Source organism: Chelonoidis abingdonii, chromosome 10 (genome assembly GCF_003597395.2).
Source record: "Chelonoidis abingdonii isolate Lonesome George chromosome 10, CheloAbing_2.0, whole genome shotgun sequence".
Classification (NCBI taxonomy): domain Eukaryota; kingdom Metazoa; phylum Chordata; order Testudines; family Testudinidae; genus Chelonoidis; species Chelonoidis abingdonii.
Genome location: NC_133778.1, coordinates 54,784,099 through 54,802,363, shown reverse-complemented (window position 1 = coordinate 54,802,363; position 18,265 = coordinate 54,784,099). Strand labels below are relative to the sequence as shown.

Here is an 18,265-nt window from a genome sequence, read left to right as displayed (position 1 = left end):
GGGTTCATACTTGGAATGTAAATTGTTAGACTGAATACAAATTTTATTTTTAAAAAGAAAAACAAACCTAAACTGATGAAATTGTTCTGTAGCTCTAATGTATGCATTAGAAATATATATAAGAATTAATTTGTGGGTATTTATTTCCTGATATTGGGTGATACTTTTCTAAGTATAGAATATATAATATTTTTTTAAAAGAAAGAAGGAAAAGCTGTTACCTTCTTATCTGTTGATAGCCAGGGCATCTCTCTCTCTCTCTCTCCAATTCTGAGTTCCTTTTCCTCTCTAAAGTCTAGACGTTCTAAGTTGTGGGGTGTCTGAAAAGGTATCTTAAGTCCACTTTGATTCTTATATGGAGCATACAAAAGAACATAATTATAAAAATATTGATCACTTTACAGAGTAGCATTTAGTCCGTTATAAGAAAACTACTCATGGGTTTGCATCTTCATTTTCCATTGAGATTGTCTGATTACTGAAATTCAGGTGAAAGGCTCTTTTATCAGAGGTATGTCAGTGATGGTAGCAGCCAACAATTGTCACCAGATCTCCAGAGGAATTACATGCAGCTTTCTCCATTCTGTTACTGTATATTGTTGTCTAGAGACTGTGGGCCAGTTACTGGCCCCCACTAATTCTGCTTTTCGTTACTCTGGCCAACTGAGGATTCATAAATTCCAAGGCCAAAAAGGACCATTGTGATCATAGAAGATTAGGGTTGGAAGAGACCTCAGGAGATCATCTAGTCCAACCCCCTGCTCAAAGTTGGACCAATCCCAACTAAATCATCCCAGCCAGGGCTTTGTCACGGTGGGCCTTAAAAACCTCTAAGGAAGGTGATTCCACCGCCTCTCTAGGTAACCCATTCCAGTGCTTCACAACCTTCCTAGTGAAATAGTTTTTCCTAATATCCAACCAAGACCTCCCACACTGAAATTTGAGACCATTGCTTCTTGTTCTGTCATCGAGGCAGCCTACCTTCATCGACAATGGATCCAAGTGTTTCCGTGTGTTGACGACTGGCTCATTTGGGGCCACGCCAGGGACCAAGTACAATCCCACGTTCGACTCGCCCTAAGCACGTTCCACCAGCTGGGCCTCCTGTTCAACAACGAAAAGTCGACTCTGGAACCAACCCTGAGAATAGAGTTTATTAGGGCAATCTTAGACTCCAGACTCCCCCGAGCACTCTTGCTGGATGCACGGTTTCAGTCAATGGTGAACATCATCCACGGCCTTCAAAACTTCCCGACTTCCATGGTTAAGACGTACCTCAGCTTTCTGGGGCACATGGCTTCATGCACTTACAAAACCAGGCATGCCAGACTTCGGCTTCACCTGCTTCAGGCCTGGTTATCAACAGTATATTGACCAGGCCGAGACAGCCTGAGTATGGCGGTCACTGTTCCGGAATTGGTTTTGACCTCCCGTTGGTGGCTGGACCCCACGTCGGTGTGCGAAGGGGGATCATTTCCCGCCCCGCAACTTTCCTTGTACCTAGTCACAGACTCATCATCTCTGGGATGGGGCGCCCACCTCGGCAAACTCCAAACACAGGGCCTTAGGACCACATCCGAACTAACTCTGCACATCAATGTATGAGAACTGATGTCAGTACACCTAGCATGTCAGGCATTTTGCGGGAACCTACATTGCCATTGTGTGGCAGTACTTATAGACAACACCGCAGCCATGTTCTACATCAATAAGCAAGGGGGAGCCCGGTTGTAGCCCCTGTGCCAGGAGGCCGTTCGCCTGTGGGAGTTCTGCATAGTCCACTCGATACATCTGGTGGCGTCATTTCTTCCGGGTGTCCAGAACATGCAGGCAGACCACCTCAGCAGGTCCTTCCAGCCTCACAAGTGCAGGATTCGCCCAGACATCATGCACTCCATCTTTCTGAGGTGGGGGTTTCCCCAGGTCGACCTTTTCACCTCGCACAACAATTGGAAGTGCTAAGTGTTCTGTTCTCTCCAGGGACGTTCTCTGGGTTCCCTAACAGACGCTTTCCTACTTCTGTGGAGAGACCACCTGTAATATGCTTTCCCTCAATTCCCACTGGTCCACGGGGTCCTGCTCAAGTTATGCAGGGACAAGGCATGTATGACTCTGGTTGCCCCAGCATGCCATGGCCCAGGCAGCACTGGTGTACCACTCTCCTGGAGTTGGCGGTAGAGCCTCCGATCACACTTCCGCTGTGGCAGAACCTGATCTCACAAGACCAGAGGTGCCTTAGTCATCCCGACCTGCAATCACTCCACCTTACAGTGTGGATGCTACATGACCAACTTGGTCGGAATTACTCTGCTCACAATCAGTGCAGTAGTTTCTGTTAGGCAGCAGGAAGCCCACCACTCAAGCCACGTACCTAGCCAAATGGAAGCGATTCTCCTGTTGGTGCGAGCAGCGTGCCAGGCCCCCTTTGCAGGTGTTGATACCATTTATACTAGATTATCTCTTATCCCTAAAGCAGCAGGGCCTGGCAGTATCATCTGTCAGGATGCACCTGGCAGCCATCTCGGCTTTCAATCCAGGAGAACGTGCTTCCTCTGTCATCTCCAATCCGATGGTCGTTAGATTTATGAAGGGTTTAGATCACCTCTATCCTCAGTACGACAGCCGGTTCCAGTGTGGGACCTTAACCTGGTCCTTTCCAGACTCACACCCCCCCCCCCCCCCCCCCCGTTCGAGCCGGTGGCCACCTGCTTACTTCTTTACCTATCTTGGAAGACAGCCTTCCTTATAGCCATCACTTCAGCAAGACGCGTGTCTGAGATCAGAGCCCTCCAAGCAGCTTCACCCCCACCCTGCCTTTCTCCCCAAGATGGTATCAGCTTTTCATGTGAACCAGGACATTTTCCTCCTGGTCTTTTACCCAAAGCCATACACTACACGGCAGGATCAACATATGCACTCCCTTGACATTCATAGGGCTCTAGCCTTCTATATCGAGCGTACTAAGCCGTTCAGGAAAACAACTCAACTCTTAGTTGCAGTGGCCAACTGGATGAAAGGCCTACCAGTCTCCTCGCAATGCATGCCCTCGTGGATCACTGTCTGTATCCATGTTTGCTACGACTTGGCAAGTGTCCCGACCCCGTGCCTCACCGCCCATTCCACGAGGGCTCAAGCCTCATGAGCTGCTTTCCTGGCCCGGGTCCCAATACAGGAGATCTGTAGAGCTGCCATTCGATCATCGGTATATACCTTTGCCGCTCATTATGCATTAGTTCAGCAGTCTAAAGACCATGCTGCATTTGGTTCAGCGGTTCTGCACTCAGCGCTGTCTCACTCCGACCCCACTGCCTAGGTAAGGCTTGGTAGTCACCTAATCGAAATTGATATGAGCAAGCACTCAAAGAAGAAAAGACAGTTACTCATGTTTCTAACTGTTGTTCTTCGAGATGTGTTGCTCATATCCATTCCAAACCCACCCTTCTTCCCCTTTGTTGCAGTAGCCGGCAAGAAGGAACTGAGGGAGCGCTGGGTCGGCTTGGGTATATATCCAGCACCATTAAGGTGCTGCTCCAAGGGGCTCCACAGCCGACCCACTGGGTGTTGGTAGGGTAAAAATTCTCCAACGATCATGCACACAGCACACGCACACCTAATTGGAATGGATATGAGCAACACATCTCGAAGAACAACAGTTACAAAGGTGAGTAATTGTCTTTTCACCGACTATAATGCTAGATTATGAAAAATGCATTGTCCTGAATAAAGGGCATTAGAGAGTCACAAAGTCCCTCATTGCTCCACAGAAGGAAACTCTCTGGGGCAGTCTATACCTGGCACAGTGTATGCTGGCCAGTACACCATCCTGGCTACTGCATGGTTGGAGGGACACCACAGTTCTGTGGAGACTATTTCTCCTCCGATGTGGTGAGCATTGGTAGGAAGATCTGACACAAGGCTTGGCTTACACCTTTAAATTCCTTGTACGTGCACGTAAAGATTCATCAACTCTTCCTCCCCACTCAAAACGGGCAGTATTATTAGTTTATCTTTTACTACTTATAGTATCGTATGTTCAGTATCAATTGGAGCATTCAAAGAAATTGATAGGTAATATACCCTTCACATTATCAATGACATTTTTTTAACATTTTTATCTTTTTTCCCCCTAGCCATCATTGAAACAAGACGAAAAAATTTAAGGTTTCATTGATTCATGTATTTTAAGGCCAGAAGGGATTTTTGTGGTCATTTAGACTGACCACCCGCATAACACAGTATGACAGCAAACTATCCCGATGCAAAGGAAATACAGGAGGGAAAGTAAGAGGCCAGAATGTGAAAACATGGAAAAATTATTAAGGATGAGTACAAAAAAATAGCACAACCATGTAGGGACAAAATCGAAAGGCAAAGGTACAAGAGAGTTACTCCTAAGAAGGGGTATAAAAACCATCAGAAGAGGTTCCCCAAATACATTTGGAGCAAGAGAAAAATAAAGGAAAGTATAGGTCCACCACTCGAAAGGAGAGCCAATAACAAATGACACCAAAAATGCTGAGGTGTTTAATGCTTATTTTGGCTTCAGTCTTCACTGAAAGTTAATTGTGACCAGGTACTTAACACAATTATTATTAGCAACAAGGGGGAAGGAGCACAAGCCAGAATAGGAAAGAAAGAATTTAAAGGATATTTAGATAAGTTAAATGTAATCAAGTCATCAGGGCTTGACAAAATTCAACCTAGGGTATGTAAGAAATTAGCTGAAACAATCTGTGAAGCGCTAGCAATTGTCTTAAATTAAAAGAACTCCTGGAGGACAGATGAGGTCCCAGAAGACTGGAGAAGGGCAGACATATAGTACCTGTCTTTAAAAAGGGGAACAAAGACGACCCAGGAAATTACAGACCAGTCAGCCTAACTTCAATACCTGGCAAGATTCTGGAACAAAATGTTAATCAATTATCAAACTATAAATTAATACCTAGAGGACAACAGAGTAATAAATAACTAATAACCAACATGAATTTCTCAAGAATAAAGCATGCCCCAAACCAGCCTAATTTCCTCCTTCAACAGGGATACTGGCCTACTGTGTGCTGGGAAGTAGTAAATGTGATTTAGCTTTTGACACCATCCCATGTGACATTCTCGTAAGCAAACTTGAGAAATGTGGTCTAGATTAAATTACTGTAAAGTGGGTGTCAAGTTGGTTGAAAAACCACACTCAAAGAGTAATTATCAGTGGTTTTCTGTCAAGCTGCCAGGATATCTCTAAGGATCTATCTTAGGTCTAGAACTATTGAATATTTTCATTAGTGACTTTCACAATGGAGTGAAAATTATGCTTATAATATTGTCAGATGATACCAAGCTGTGAGGAGTTGCAAGCACTTTGGGGAACAAATGACCGTGATATATTGGAGAATATATTGGTCTGATATCAACAAGATGAAATTCCATAAAGAAAAGTTAAGAGTGACAGGATGTCATCCAGCTCCTATCTCTTTTCTAACCACAAACTGCTCAGAAACGTTTTTCTGGTCAAACACCTTGTCCAGTTTATTTACAGTGTTCTCCCCACCATCCTTAAATTGTACAGAACTGTAATTACAATAGCATACACCCCTTAGCACACACAGCCTAGGAGAGGGGAGACAGAAGGTTTCTTCCCTTTCAGAGATATCGCCTGGCTCTGACTCTCAAAAGCCTGCCAGACTCCCCCTACCCTCCCTCTCCTTCCTGTGCCTTTCTACTGTCTGGGCTAATAGGTTAATTAGCCTTGGAGCTCTCTCGAGCCCATTCCCAATCTGTCAATTAGGCACAACTTTACCTCTCAGGTTTACTCTGGGACGATGTAATTGGTGACACAGTGATGAGAGTGTTGGTATGGCTGCCGTTGCTCAACACCATCTCACAAATACACTTAAGGAAAAGTCAAATGCACAAATACAAAATATGGAATAACTGACTAGGCAATAGTACTGACAAAAACTATCTGGGGGTTATAGTGTGGTGCAGAGGTTCTCAAACTCTGGGTCGGGACCTCAAAGTGGGTTGTGACCCCATTTTAATGGGGTCACCAGGGCTGGCTTAGACTTGCTAGAGCCCGGGCCTGAAACCCGAGCTCCAGCACCTGGGGCTGTATCTGAAGCCCAAGGGCTTTGGCCCTGGGCAGAGGGGCTCAGGTTACAGGCCCTCTGCCTGGAACTGAAGCCCTTGGGCTTCAGCTTTGCCCTCACCTGCCTCCCACTCCACCCAGAGCAGTGGGGCTCAGGCGGGCTCAAGCTTTGGTCCTCCTTTCTGGGGTCATATAGTAATTTTTGTTGCCTGAAGAGGGTCATGGTGCAATGAAGTTTGAGAACCCATGTTACAGTGAACCATAATTGAATGAGAGTCAGTAATGTGGTGCAGTTATGAAAACAGCTAATATAATTATATGATGTATTATTAGGATTGTCATATGTAAGGCATGAGAGGTAATTGTCCCCCTTGGCACTTCAGCTGGAGTACTATGTCCAGCTTTTGGTGCCACACTTCAAGAAAGATGTGGGCAAACTGGAGAGAGATCAGAAGAGAGCAACAAGAGGAAAGGTTAAAAAAAATTGGACATGCTTAGTCTTGAGAAAAGAAGACTTGGAACAATTATTAAGAGGATGGCGATCAATTGTTCTCTAGGTTCACTGAAAGTAGGACAAGAAGTAATCTGCTTAATCTGCAGCAAGAGAGATTTAGATTGGGTTTTAGGAAAAGTTTTATCATTTTAAGGATAGGTAACTACTGGGAGGTTGCGGAATCCCCATCATTGGAGGTTTTTAAGAACAGGTCAGACAAACATCTGTCAGGGATGGTTTAGGTGTACTTAGTCTTTCCCTTCCACAGCACAGGGGAATGGACTACATGACCTTTTCAGGTCCCTTCCAGCTCTACCTTTCTATGAACACAGATCACAGAATTTCACCCCTACTTCCTGCATCAAGTCCATAACTTCTGGTTAACAACATCACATTTTTGAAAGATATCCCAATCTTGATTTAACGTCATTATGAATACCATGTATATTGGAAAAATGTATTATATTATATTTTGCGCTTCTATAGAACCTTTCATTCAAGCATCGTGGAATTCTTTATAAACGTGAGTGAATTAAACATAAGACCCTTCTGAAGCAGGATGTCATTATTGCATTTTACAGAATGGTTAAATCAAAGTCTGTCTGCTCTAAGTTAATTCATACCTGTGCAACTGGGCCAGTGTAGTTATACCATTGCCCCTTCCATCATCCCACTCCCAGTGCGGAAATACTGCACCAGCACAAAGCAGAGCTCACACACTGGTACAGTTGATATGCCACTATCATAACAAAGTAAGCAGCAGTAGTTCAAACCCCATCCCAAGCTGGTGGAGTTTAAAAATGTACCATTTCAATTCATCATAGCTCAGTTTTAAGATTGCCACAGTCTGTCCTTTGTTTTCCCCATCTATGGGCAGGTTTGCGTTGGGGCTCTCCCTCAAAATAGAAAGTAATGTATTATGTCATTGTATGTGCAGCAATTCTTTACTCCTAGAATTCAGTACAACAAAGTAAGATCAGGAGAGAGAGAGAGGAAACCTTTATCCTCACATTTGTTGTGATTAAGTTAATTGCTTAAGTGAAAATAGCACTTCACAAAATGTTCAATATTAATCTCATTAGTCAGCAGGATACTGAGTTTTAAAAGTTAAAAGCACTTGATAAATTAAAGCAACAAGCATTGTTGTCTAAATAGATAACAGTTGAGAATCCTAATTAATTGCTTTGAAATACTTAGACATTAATAATTAGCAAGTAATAGCCAAATGAGGTCTCATTTTAACTTTGCATAGCCTGAACATCAAGTTATTTACTTTGGGAAGCTAAAAATTGCTGTTGTGCTTCCATCTCCAGAGCTATCCTTTATAAGGGCATTTCCTATTTTGTTAGCATATAGTTCATCTGTTTGTTTGTCGTTCTGTGTTCTTACGTGACATTCATCACTGTGTTGTCTAGAAGTATTTCAATGTTTAAATAAATTGACTTTCAGGCAAGTAAATTTTTTCTCTCAACTTCTCCGCACAGGAAGGAAAGGTGCATGTGATGTTTGTTTTTAGTTACAAGCAAAGCTAATAAGTAATTCTGTAAGGGAAAGCAAAGTATAAAAAAGTGAGGTTTGTCTTTGGATCACAGAGTGGGAGTTTTGTGGATGCTCTTAGTTCTTGCGAAAGTTAAGTCTAGAGTCTGGGGCCCTTCTCCAAGAAAAAGCAAGCCCTATTTCCTGCACACGCACACGTCAGCAAACATCCGTCAAGTCTTATACGTATCCTTTCTCTGACTGCACAGTAGATGCTTTGGACATTCATGGAATTATTTTTTTTTTTAAACTGTATAGACTAGTTTGGATATATTAGGTCACCAAAATTTAATTAGCTGAGTTTAGCTCTTACTAGTTGAACTCAGTGAAATAAATATTTTATTTGTAGTTTTGTGATAATGCACAAGTTTAGACTGTTGTTTTTAGTTTCTAAATTACTTTTTGTTTTGCACTAAATGTTCCCATTTTACCATGGGTTTAAAAAGAACTGATAATGTTTTACTTGGAAGCATTGACTACACAGCATGGAAAGGGGCAGGTTTGGTACATCCTGAAATGCAGAATTACGAAAAAGAAAGAACATGTATTATTAAAAACAAAAGCACATAAAGTAATAATTGGAGGAAGCTTTTTTTAATAAGTAATAACACAAATACCAGTACAGTGTTTTTATATGGTGTTTACATGAAATATCTTAACATATTTCCCTGAGTTAACTTCAAAACAAAGCTATAAAGAATGGTTTAAAGCACAGTATAAGGAGAGGCAGTGATTTAGTGTGGGGAGAGGGGGAGAGCATTCAAGATAGATAGGGCAGCATAAACAGAAGAGCAACTCCCCATCTCTTGAACTGCTAAGAGGTTACACAGAGAATATACATATTAGAATGGGTGTCCCTGATGTCTGAGAGTCATTACCTTAGGATGGAGGGAGTATATGGAGAATTTTGAGAAGATATTTAAAAAAAAAATGCTAGTCAGGAGGAGCAATCATTTTTGTGATGTTGACTTAGTAAAAGACCTGAATTGGTGAGAAAAGTAGGGATCTCAGAATCTAGGTCAAAGCCACGTATTCTGTGGGTGACACAGTTTCACCTTGGAAGCTGTCATTCTCTTTGATTTCATGATTCACTTATTGATCATTATTGGCATTGAAATCTGCATTGAACCACCAAAATGTTCACTAACTTATTGATGTGGTGATGCCATGCCACTGCCCTTCTTTCACCTCCTCCTTCAGTTCTCTCCTAAGAACTTACTGATTTTATCTAGCTCTGCACTACTAACTATCCACCTAGAATCCTTTGCCCTGTGCTTCATATAACATTTATTATAAAAACAACAACATGAAAAGAAACTCTTCCACTTTACTCAGCACTGATAAGGTCTCAGCTGGAGTATTGTGTCCATTTCTGGGCACCACATTTCAGGAAAGATATGGACAAATTGGAGAACATCTAGAGGAGAGCAGCAAAAATTATTGAAGTTCTAGAAAACATGACCTGTAAGGAAAGATTGAAAAAATTATGTTTGTTTAGTCTGGAGAAGAGAAGACTGTGGAGGGGACATAACTGTCTTAAAGTAAATAAAGAGGGTGATGCATTTGTTCTCCTTAACCACTGAGGACAGAACAAGAAGTAATGGGCTTAAATTGCAGCAAGGGAGATTTAGGTTAGACATTAGGAAAGACTTCCAAACTTTAAGGGTAGTTAAGTGCTAGAACAGATTACCTGGGGAGGCTGTGGAGTCTCTGTCTGTAGAGGATTTTAAGAACAGGTTAGACAAACACCTAGCAGAGATGGTTGAATAAAATTGGTCCTGCCTCAGTGCAGGGGGATTGGACTAGGTGCCCAATCCAGGTCGTTTCCAGTCCTGAATTTCTATGATTCAATAATTCAGTTGTTGTTGTTTTTTATTAAACATATCTATGACCAAAAAAGTGTGCCATGATTAAACAATTTGAATTATTTCTCTTCCTCCTTTCCTTTGTCTGTCATTGGACTTCATTATCATTTTTTACTGCCTGCATGAAGGCTTGATGCTAGGGATACGCTGAGTGCTGCTTTGGCAGTGATCAACACTTTGTAAGATCAGATCTTTAAAATGTAAATTTCTAGTATCATGCATATCTTATTATAGGTTCTACATAATACAATAATTAAAGATTGCCACAACACCAATATGGCTAACGAAAGATTTGTACAAAAATGTTCATGTCAGCTGCTTATTTTTATTAATTATACATTGATAGTAATGTGCAATGGCTACAATAAATATTTTTTGATAATTTATCATTACACTTAATATAGTGGAAATGCATACAGTACTGCTGTAGTATATTACACTTTCCACTAGCGTTCTCCAACATATACATGCACAGACATATGCACGTGACTAGTCAAAGATTGAAATTATAATGTTATGTGCTCCTCTGTATAGATCTTCTACACAGGAAAAGGCTCTATTCCTGCAATTCACTACATGTGGGGTTCAGTGGTGCTCCACATGGGTGCCGTAAATTGCAGGATCAGAAGCCCATGTCTGCCAAGCTGAGTAGCACAGTTCAGTGTTTTCTGTTTAGGGCCTTCATTGCAGTATGTTGTATGCAATACTTGTATCTGAAAAAAACCTTGACATGTTAATGCCATGTGGCCTATGTATTTAAATCATACATATGCTCCTGTTTTTGTGTTGTTAAAATCCTGCTATTGCTGTTTTCATATCGTTCAGCGTTGAACATTTCTCAAGGTCAAAAGGCTTGACAGAAAGAAGCCTTAGTCTAAAAAGATATTCTTTTCTGAAACAAGTGTTTTGTGCCTTCTTACTGTAGAAGCTAAAAATATTTTTAAAACTTCTATGCAGGCAGTTATGCAAATTACTCTCACTGTTTATCATATTTTTCAAGCCATGTATAATAGGAAATGGCTGGTCTGATCAACACTAGATGTTTTTAAATATCATGGTATTGATCAGTGTTAGCTGATACGATACATTGCAAAACCAATAAAATAGGGTTACTTAAAAATAGCTTGAAATACATCTTCAAATATATATTGACTATAATTTCCTAGTAGTGGATCCAATATGGTTACATTCAATAGCAATATGAGGAAGCAAAATAGTCCTATTAGCAGGGTGAGAGATGGCAGTTCTCCTTAATATTTATCTCATGTGCTTCAATGTGGCTAACTTGTGATGATTTTTTATGTTATTATACAAAGTTAATTCTAACTGGAATATTGACTTATTTCACTGTCAAATACAGAATCTATAACTAAAGTACAATGTATAGTAATATACAGAGGTAAAAACTAACTCAGTCTTGCTCTTCATAAAAACTGACTTGGCCTAAGACATCCAACTAATCAGAACAAAGCAAATAAACAAAAATAAAATAGAAAAGATAAAATAAAATAATGTTCCGCTAAATCTTGACTGCACAAAAAAGTCTTGCAGTGTGACCTGCACATTGCCAAACTCTAGCTAGTCTATCATATCCCTGTATTTCTAATGTGCCTATCACCATGGTTTCTGATTGTCAAATAAGGAGATTAAAAGATAGGTCTATTGTTGTCTGACACTAGGCAAGTTGTTTGACTATATTTTAGTTGTTTGACTATAATCTCTGCTGCTGCCTAAGTTATAGCATATAAAATTGCATAGTGAATGAACTCTAGGGGAGAGAGAAGTGTCTTCATGCTCTTCGGTAGCATCCTGTATTGGTGGGATTGGAAGGAAAGGTCTGTGAAAAGAAGAGAGAAGATATTGAACTCTGAAAGTGACAAGATATGAGTTCAGTCTGGTCTGTAGTGGAAGAGAATTTTATAGTGCAGAGCTCTGCTTCTGACTTCCATGAAGCTCATCTTAGGCTCCATCAGCTGCAGTGTATTTGTCCATCATTGCAATGTCAGTAGGTTATATATGAGCTTCCAAGTTATTTCTCATTGAGGGACTTGTAAAGAGACGTTCATCAGAGAATGCACTGCTGAAGATACCAGACACCTAAATTCTAGGCTTCTCCCTCTAAATTTGAATATCCGCGGGTTATTATTCATCACATAAATTAGTATACATTTTTCCAAGTTTTTACATTTATTTCCTACCCATGTATCTAATCTCTCTGTTCCTTTGTATCCTTTATCTGTGTTCACTGGTGCTTGTAAGACCTCCCAATTTAGTAATAAAATAAACTATGTCTACTTAAAAATTGAAAGGCATGCTTCAGGCAAGACGCCATGGATATGTTGGGCAGCTAATGAGGTTTGAAGAAGCAGTTGGCTTTAGCCTGACTTTTATCTTTTAACCAGGACCTTCTCTGACCAATCCTTAAGCCCCTTATTCTCCACCAAACTTGTATTTATTTAAAATTCTATGCATTCTCAAGGCTTACATCCCCATAAGGGACCTCCAGAATGGGGGAAATGTTAAACGGATTCCTTTAGAACAAGATTACAAGCTATTCCTTAAAAAGCAGCAGAGAATCCTGTGGCACCTTATAGACTAACAGACGTTTTGGATCATGAGCTTTTGTGGGTGAATACCCACTTCGTCAGATGAATGTAGTGGAAATTTCCAGGGGTAGGTATATTATTGGCTTAGCAAGCAAGCTAGAGATACGGTTTAGTTCATCGGGGGATGTTTGCGCCCCCCCCCTTGTTTTTTTTTAGCGTAGGTGTGAAACAAGGGAGGAGCAACTGGTTCTGTAGTTTGGCAAGCCATTCACAGTCCTTTGTTCAACCCTTGAGCTGATGTGTCAATGCGATGAATATGGAAGGCTCAGCAGTTTCTCTTTTGAAGTTGGTCCTGGAAGTTTTTTTGCTGCAGGATGGCCACCTTTAAGGTTGCCTATTCTGCTCTAGTGAGCTAATTCTTGGGCCGTTCTCCATGGCTTGGGAACAAGTCCAAACCCGAGCATCTGGGCTCCCTTATTCCCAAATGAAGGTTAATCCCAGTCTCTGTAACTTTAACCAAGACGTGTCCAGCCTCCATCCTTGTCCTGCTAGCTCACGCCATTCTAGTAAATATTCCACAAGGTTTTAGAAGCAAAGAAAGTGTAAACTCTTGATGTTCTACTGTCACATAACCTAGTTCAAAGAATTGTGTTATTGCTAAGTAAACCCAATGATAACTTCCTATTAGGATAGTGTAATGTCAGTGTTGTGTTTGTGGAGGGGGTCTGTTCTGTTTTTTGTTAATCCATAGCTTAATAGGCATACACTCTTTGCCTTTAGTATTACCACAAATATTTGCATTTATAGACAACGGAGTGTTATGTAAACGGTATTAATATTTTGCGATTCTCTGCTTCTCTGTAACCTTTAATGTTGAACTGGCATAGGATGTTTTATATGTATACTTTGACTCTTTCCTCTCTGTGAAGCACTTCCCTAGTTCAATCAGTTTGGTTCCACAGACCTAAGTATTGTATTTGAAAAAATATAGTTGCAAGAGGAACGGACTTAGAGGCGGAATACTAGCATCTAACCTAATTCAAAATAAACACAATGTTAACAGCACTTCAAAATTTACTGCTGGTGGAGGAATCATCAGTGTCTTACCTCTGATTTCTAGAATTATTGTTTTTATCAGCTTTTACAGTATATTTTGCATTGTGAACTAATGTTTCCTATTCAGTTTCCACTTTCAATAAAACTTTGTTTTCTTAGAGAGTAATTCTTGTTGGTATCAGAGGGGTAGCCGTGTATAGTCTGGGATCTGTAAAAGCAGCAAAGAATCCTGTGGCACCTTATAGACTAACAGACGTTTTGGAGCATGAGCTTTCGTGGGTGAATACATCTGACGAAGTGGTTATTCACCCACGAACACTCATGCTCCAAAACGTCTGTTAGTCTATAAGGTGCCACAGGATTCTTTGCTGCTTTTACAATTCTTGTTGAAATACTTATGTCTTCATTTTGGGGAGATAACAGGAGTTCATGTCATTGTGAACATATTTAATAGGGCTTACTCATACAATATAATGTTATGAGACAAGTTTATTACTTTTTCCTGTGCCAATCAGGCAGTTCAGTAGGTGCTCTGATGAGATCATGCAGAAGAACATGCAAACTAGGATACTACATCTGCACTGAGAAATCAAGTGATGCTGTCTTACTTTTTGCTATGATTTTTTTTTTGTTTGATTACGTGGGTAGAATTAAAGCTCAAATATATTAGCCTGTTCTGCAGTAATTTTTCAGTTTAAAAACATTTAACTAAATTTCATTTTAGAAATAAGTTTTTTAAGTCATTAACTGAGGCAGATGGTTCAGTTGTAACTTACAGTAGAATACTTCTATACTACCATTGAATTAAAATGGACCATTTAATTGAACCAAATTGTGTATTCATCTTTTAGTGACTAACATCACACACACTTAGATTTAATATGTGAATACTTCAGTGGCATTTATATGTAAATGATATACATTTGGAAGTTTACACTTCCTCTCAGGTTTACTTCTTTATGTGCTGAAGGTTTGATTCTAAGCTCCTTAAATAGATGGGGGTATATTAGCGAGTAACAGTTTACAAAATCAGGCCTTGGGTGATGAGAGAGAGTAAGTAAGTGTCTTATGGTATTTGAATTTTCAGATCATTTTATTGCACATTTGTTTAGCTGCACATGTTTTACATAGCTATGTGTTTTTTCAGGTTGTTTTACTGGAATTGTGAAGTCATGAAAGAATCACAGGAAGATACCCGCAGCACCTTGGATAATGAGTGGAAGATAAAGAGAAAGCAAAAAGAATGTGGCATATAAAGGGTGTAATACCTGGAGGTATTAACTCTGACTCATATCTGTAAAAATGAGACTAGCTCTCACAAAATACAAATTATCTTAGACAGTCATCAAGCTTGGAGTCATGCTGTCAAGCTAAGAAATTCACCCCCCCCTCCCCTTTCTGACAGGTAATAGAGCACTGGTGAATTATGATTTTCCTAAATTGGAAGCACTCATTTTTACCCATGTAGTTCATCCTTATGAATACATAATAAACATTGCATATTTAATGTGCATTATAATGGGAAACTGACTCATTAGCAAAAAAATGGCAAATTTTAAGGCCTTGGTTCCAAATTGAGCTGGAGCCTCCCAATGCACTTTGTACAATCTGGGAGAAGATGTATTGAATAGCCTTCTTTTGAAGGCCATAATGACATTTAATATAAGGATATCATCTTACTGTTGATATCTTTGAAGAGTCATAAGCAGAAACAGAAAAATGAATGGCGGAAAGGAGTGTGACGGAGGGGACAAAGATGGAGGTCTGCCAGCAGTACAAGTTCCAGTTGGCTGGCAACGTCGAGTGGATCAAAATGGAGTGCTCTATATCAGGTGAGGGTTATGTAAATTCTGTGCTCTTTTTATTATTTATTTAGTTATTTATTTATTTTAATCATGACAGAAAGCACATACTAGTTTAAGGCAGTGAGTCTCCTGATGATGTACAGTAACTTTGTGTATCTTTCCTTCTGGAAATATTAGACCAAATGTTCTGCTGGTGTTAATTGGTGCAACTCTGTCTAAATCACCTGAGCTGTTCCAGGTTGAACCAGCAGAGAATTGGGCCTATCGTTCATTTTTTGTTGCCGCTTTGTTTTAAAAATTCCAGTATCCAGTTTTAATCACTGTACTTTTTTTAACTAGGCCTGATATAAAGTAACATGAATAATTCCCTTCTGCTGCTTATTTTTCTGTGGTTTTGAATTGTTCGCATACATTTTTATAGCTGATAACTATGTCAGATATAACACCACATTCATTTTTTATTATTCAGACCACTTAATACAAACTCAAAATATTTTACATTTACCTCTTTTGCCTTAGTCTTCCTAGATTTATCATAGAATCATAGGACTGGAAGAGACCTTGAGACGTCATCTAGTCCAGTCCCCTGCACTCATCACAGGACTAAATATTATCTAGACCATTCCTGACAGGTATTTGTCTAACCTGGTCTTAAAAATCTCCAATAATGGAGATTCCACAACCTCCCTAGGCAATTTATTCCAGTGCTTATCCACTCTGACAGGAAGTTTTTCCTAATGTTCAACCTGCACCTTCCCTGCTGCAATTTAAGCCTATTGCTTCTTATCCTATCCTCAAAAGTTAAGAAGAACAATTCTTCACACTCCTCCTTGTAACAACCTTTTATGTATTGGAAAACTGTTATCATGTCCCTTCTCAGTCTTCTCTTTTCCACCCTAAACAAACCCATTTTTTTCATTCTTCCCTCATAGGTCATGTTTTCTAGACCTATAATCATTTTGTTGCTCTTCTCTGGACTTTCTCCAGTTTGTCCACATCTTTCCTGGAATGTGGTGCCCAGAACCAGACCCAGTATTCCAGCTGAGACCTAATCAGTGCTGAGTAGAGCAGAAGAATTACTTCTCATGTCTTGCTTACAACACTCCTCCTAATTCATCCCAGAATGATGTTCACTTTTTTTTTTGCGACAGTGTTACACTGTTGACTCATATTTAGCTTGTGGTCCACTGTGACCCCTAGATCCCTTTCTGCAGTACTCCTTCCTAGGCAGTCATTTCCCATTTTGTATGTGTGCAACTGATGGTTCCTTCCTAAGTGGAGTACTTTGCATTTGACCTTATCGAATTTCATCCTATTTACTTCAGACCATTTCTCCAGTTTGTCCAGATCATTTTGAATTTTAATCCTATCCTCTAAAGCACTTGCAACCCCTCCCCGCTTGGTATCATCTGCAAACTTTATAAGTGTACTCTCTATGCCATTATCTAAATCAGTGATGAAGATACTGAACAGAACCAGACCCAGAACTGATCCCTGCAGGACCCCTCTCATTATGCCCTCCCAGCATGACTGTGAACCACTGATAACTGCTCTCTGGGAATGGTTTTCCAACCAGTTATGCACTCACCTTATAGTAGCACCATCTAGGTTACATTTCCTGCGTTTGTTTATGAGAATGCCATGCAAGACAGCTTTACTAAAGCTTTACTAAGTCAAGATATAGCACATTTAGCGCTTCCCCCAACCACAAGTCTTGTTCCAAATGTCCATTGTTTTTGCATCATTTCTAAACTTCCTTGTGCAAGGAAGTTAAGAGGATAATCCCTGTAATAGCTGCAAACAACATGAATCTTGAAAAGGTTTGCAAATGTTTGTATATTGGATATAACCGTTCTTCATCAAGAACTCCTTCTGCAGATCTCCAGCTCCTGGCCACAATTGTCCCAACTTTCTGTATGCCAAGTACACTACTGTTTTGCAGATCCAGATGTTAGGTGAGTTAATACAGTACCAGAGACCACAGCCTCAGCCACGCTAAGTTCCTTTCCATCAGCCATAAACAGGAGGCATCCAAATTTTTGCTGCTGCTTCACGTGCTTGTCCACTCTGGGTGTGCATACACTCCAAGCATTTGAGGTCAGAGTGTTTTGGCCAGCAGTGTCCATTGGGGCCACTCATATAACCTGACTGTCCTCATGCCCCAAACCAAGGTCAGAAATGCTGGAGTGGGCTCAACCATCACTCAGTTCCTCTTACTTCCCATGACTATGTGATGGAGCTTCTTAGTGTCTGCATCTGGGCGCAACATTTTTCACAGTCTCTAGTAGATGATTCTGTATGTTACTGATAGGTATGGTTAGCTAAGAAAGTTACCTGTTGACAGATTTTTTATTATTTTTTAAGTTTTGGAAAAACTTCCATCCTTCCCTTTTTTATCTTATCAGGAACGTCTTCCCAGTCTTGGGGCTTAAAGATGTCCCATACAAAGTTGTCCAGCTCTAAGTATTGTGCCCTGCTTGTGCGGTGGCAATTCCATTTAAGAATGAGAAACATCAGTTACAGTTTTTGTCTTGGGGAGCCTATATCTCTGACACAGGCTTGGTGTGCAAGTCCTTTTCTAAGAAGACTTTAAAAGGCAAGAGGGCACATCTAAACATTTTTTGTTGTTGTTGTTGGTCTGGGGTCTGATCTGGGTAGGGCAGGCACCTCTCAAGAAGTTCCACCTCTGTCCAAAAGTGTCTCTGTAAGTTCTGGCTCCCAGGCTTCATCTTCAAAGACCAGCTTTGGATGCAGGTAGGACTGTTAAAGCTAAGTCTTCAGAGAAGGAGGAGCATCACCCCTCTGAGAAAAGCAAAGGCAAATGCCCCCTGGGAACAGGGCCGGCTCTAGGTTTTTTGCCGCCCCAAAGCAAAAAAAAAAAAAAA

The 18,265-nt window shown here is 40.5% G+C and overlaps 1 protein-coding gene across 5 annotated transcripts in view; it reads left to right on the top strand.

Moving 5' to 3' along the window:
- Positions 1 to 18,265, top strand: part of MBD5 (methyl-CpG binding domain protein 5) — a 265,451-nt gene that overhangs the window by 166,464 nt on the left and 80,722 nt on the right. For all 5 annotated transcript variants that reach the window (XM_075070237.1, XM_075070238.1, XM_075070239.1 and 2 more), the window contains 2 exons: positions 14,723 to 14,849; positions 15,273 to 15,407. In XM_075070237.1, the coding sequence (XP_074926338.1) occupies positions 15,295 to 15,407 (113 nt within the window). In that variant the 5' untranslated portion in view covers positions 14,723 to 14,849; positions 15,273 to 15,294. The remainder of the gene's footprint in view (positions 1 to 14,722; positions 14,850 to 15,272; positions 15,408 to 18,265) is intronic.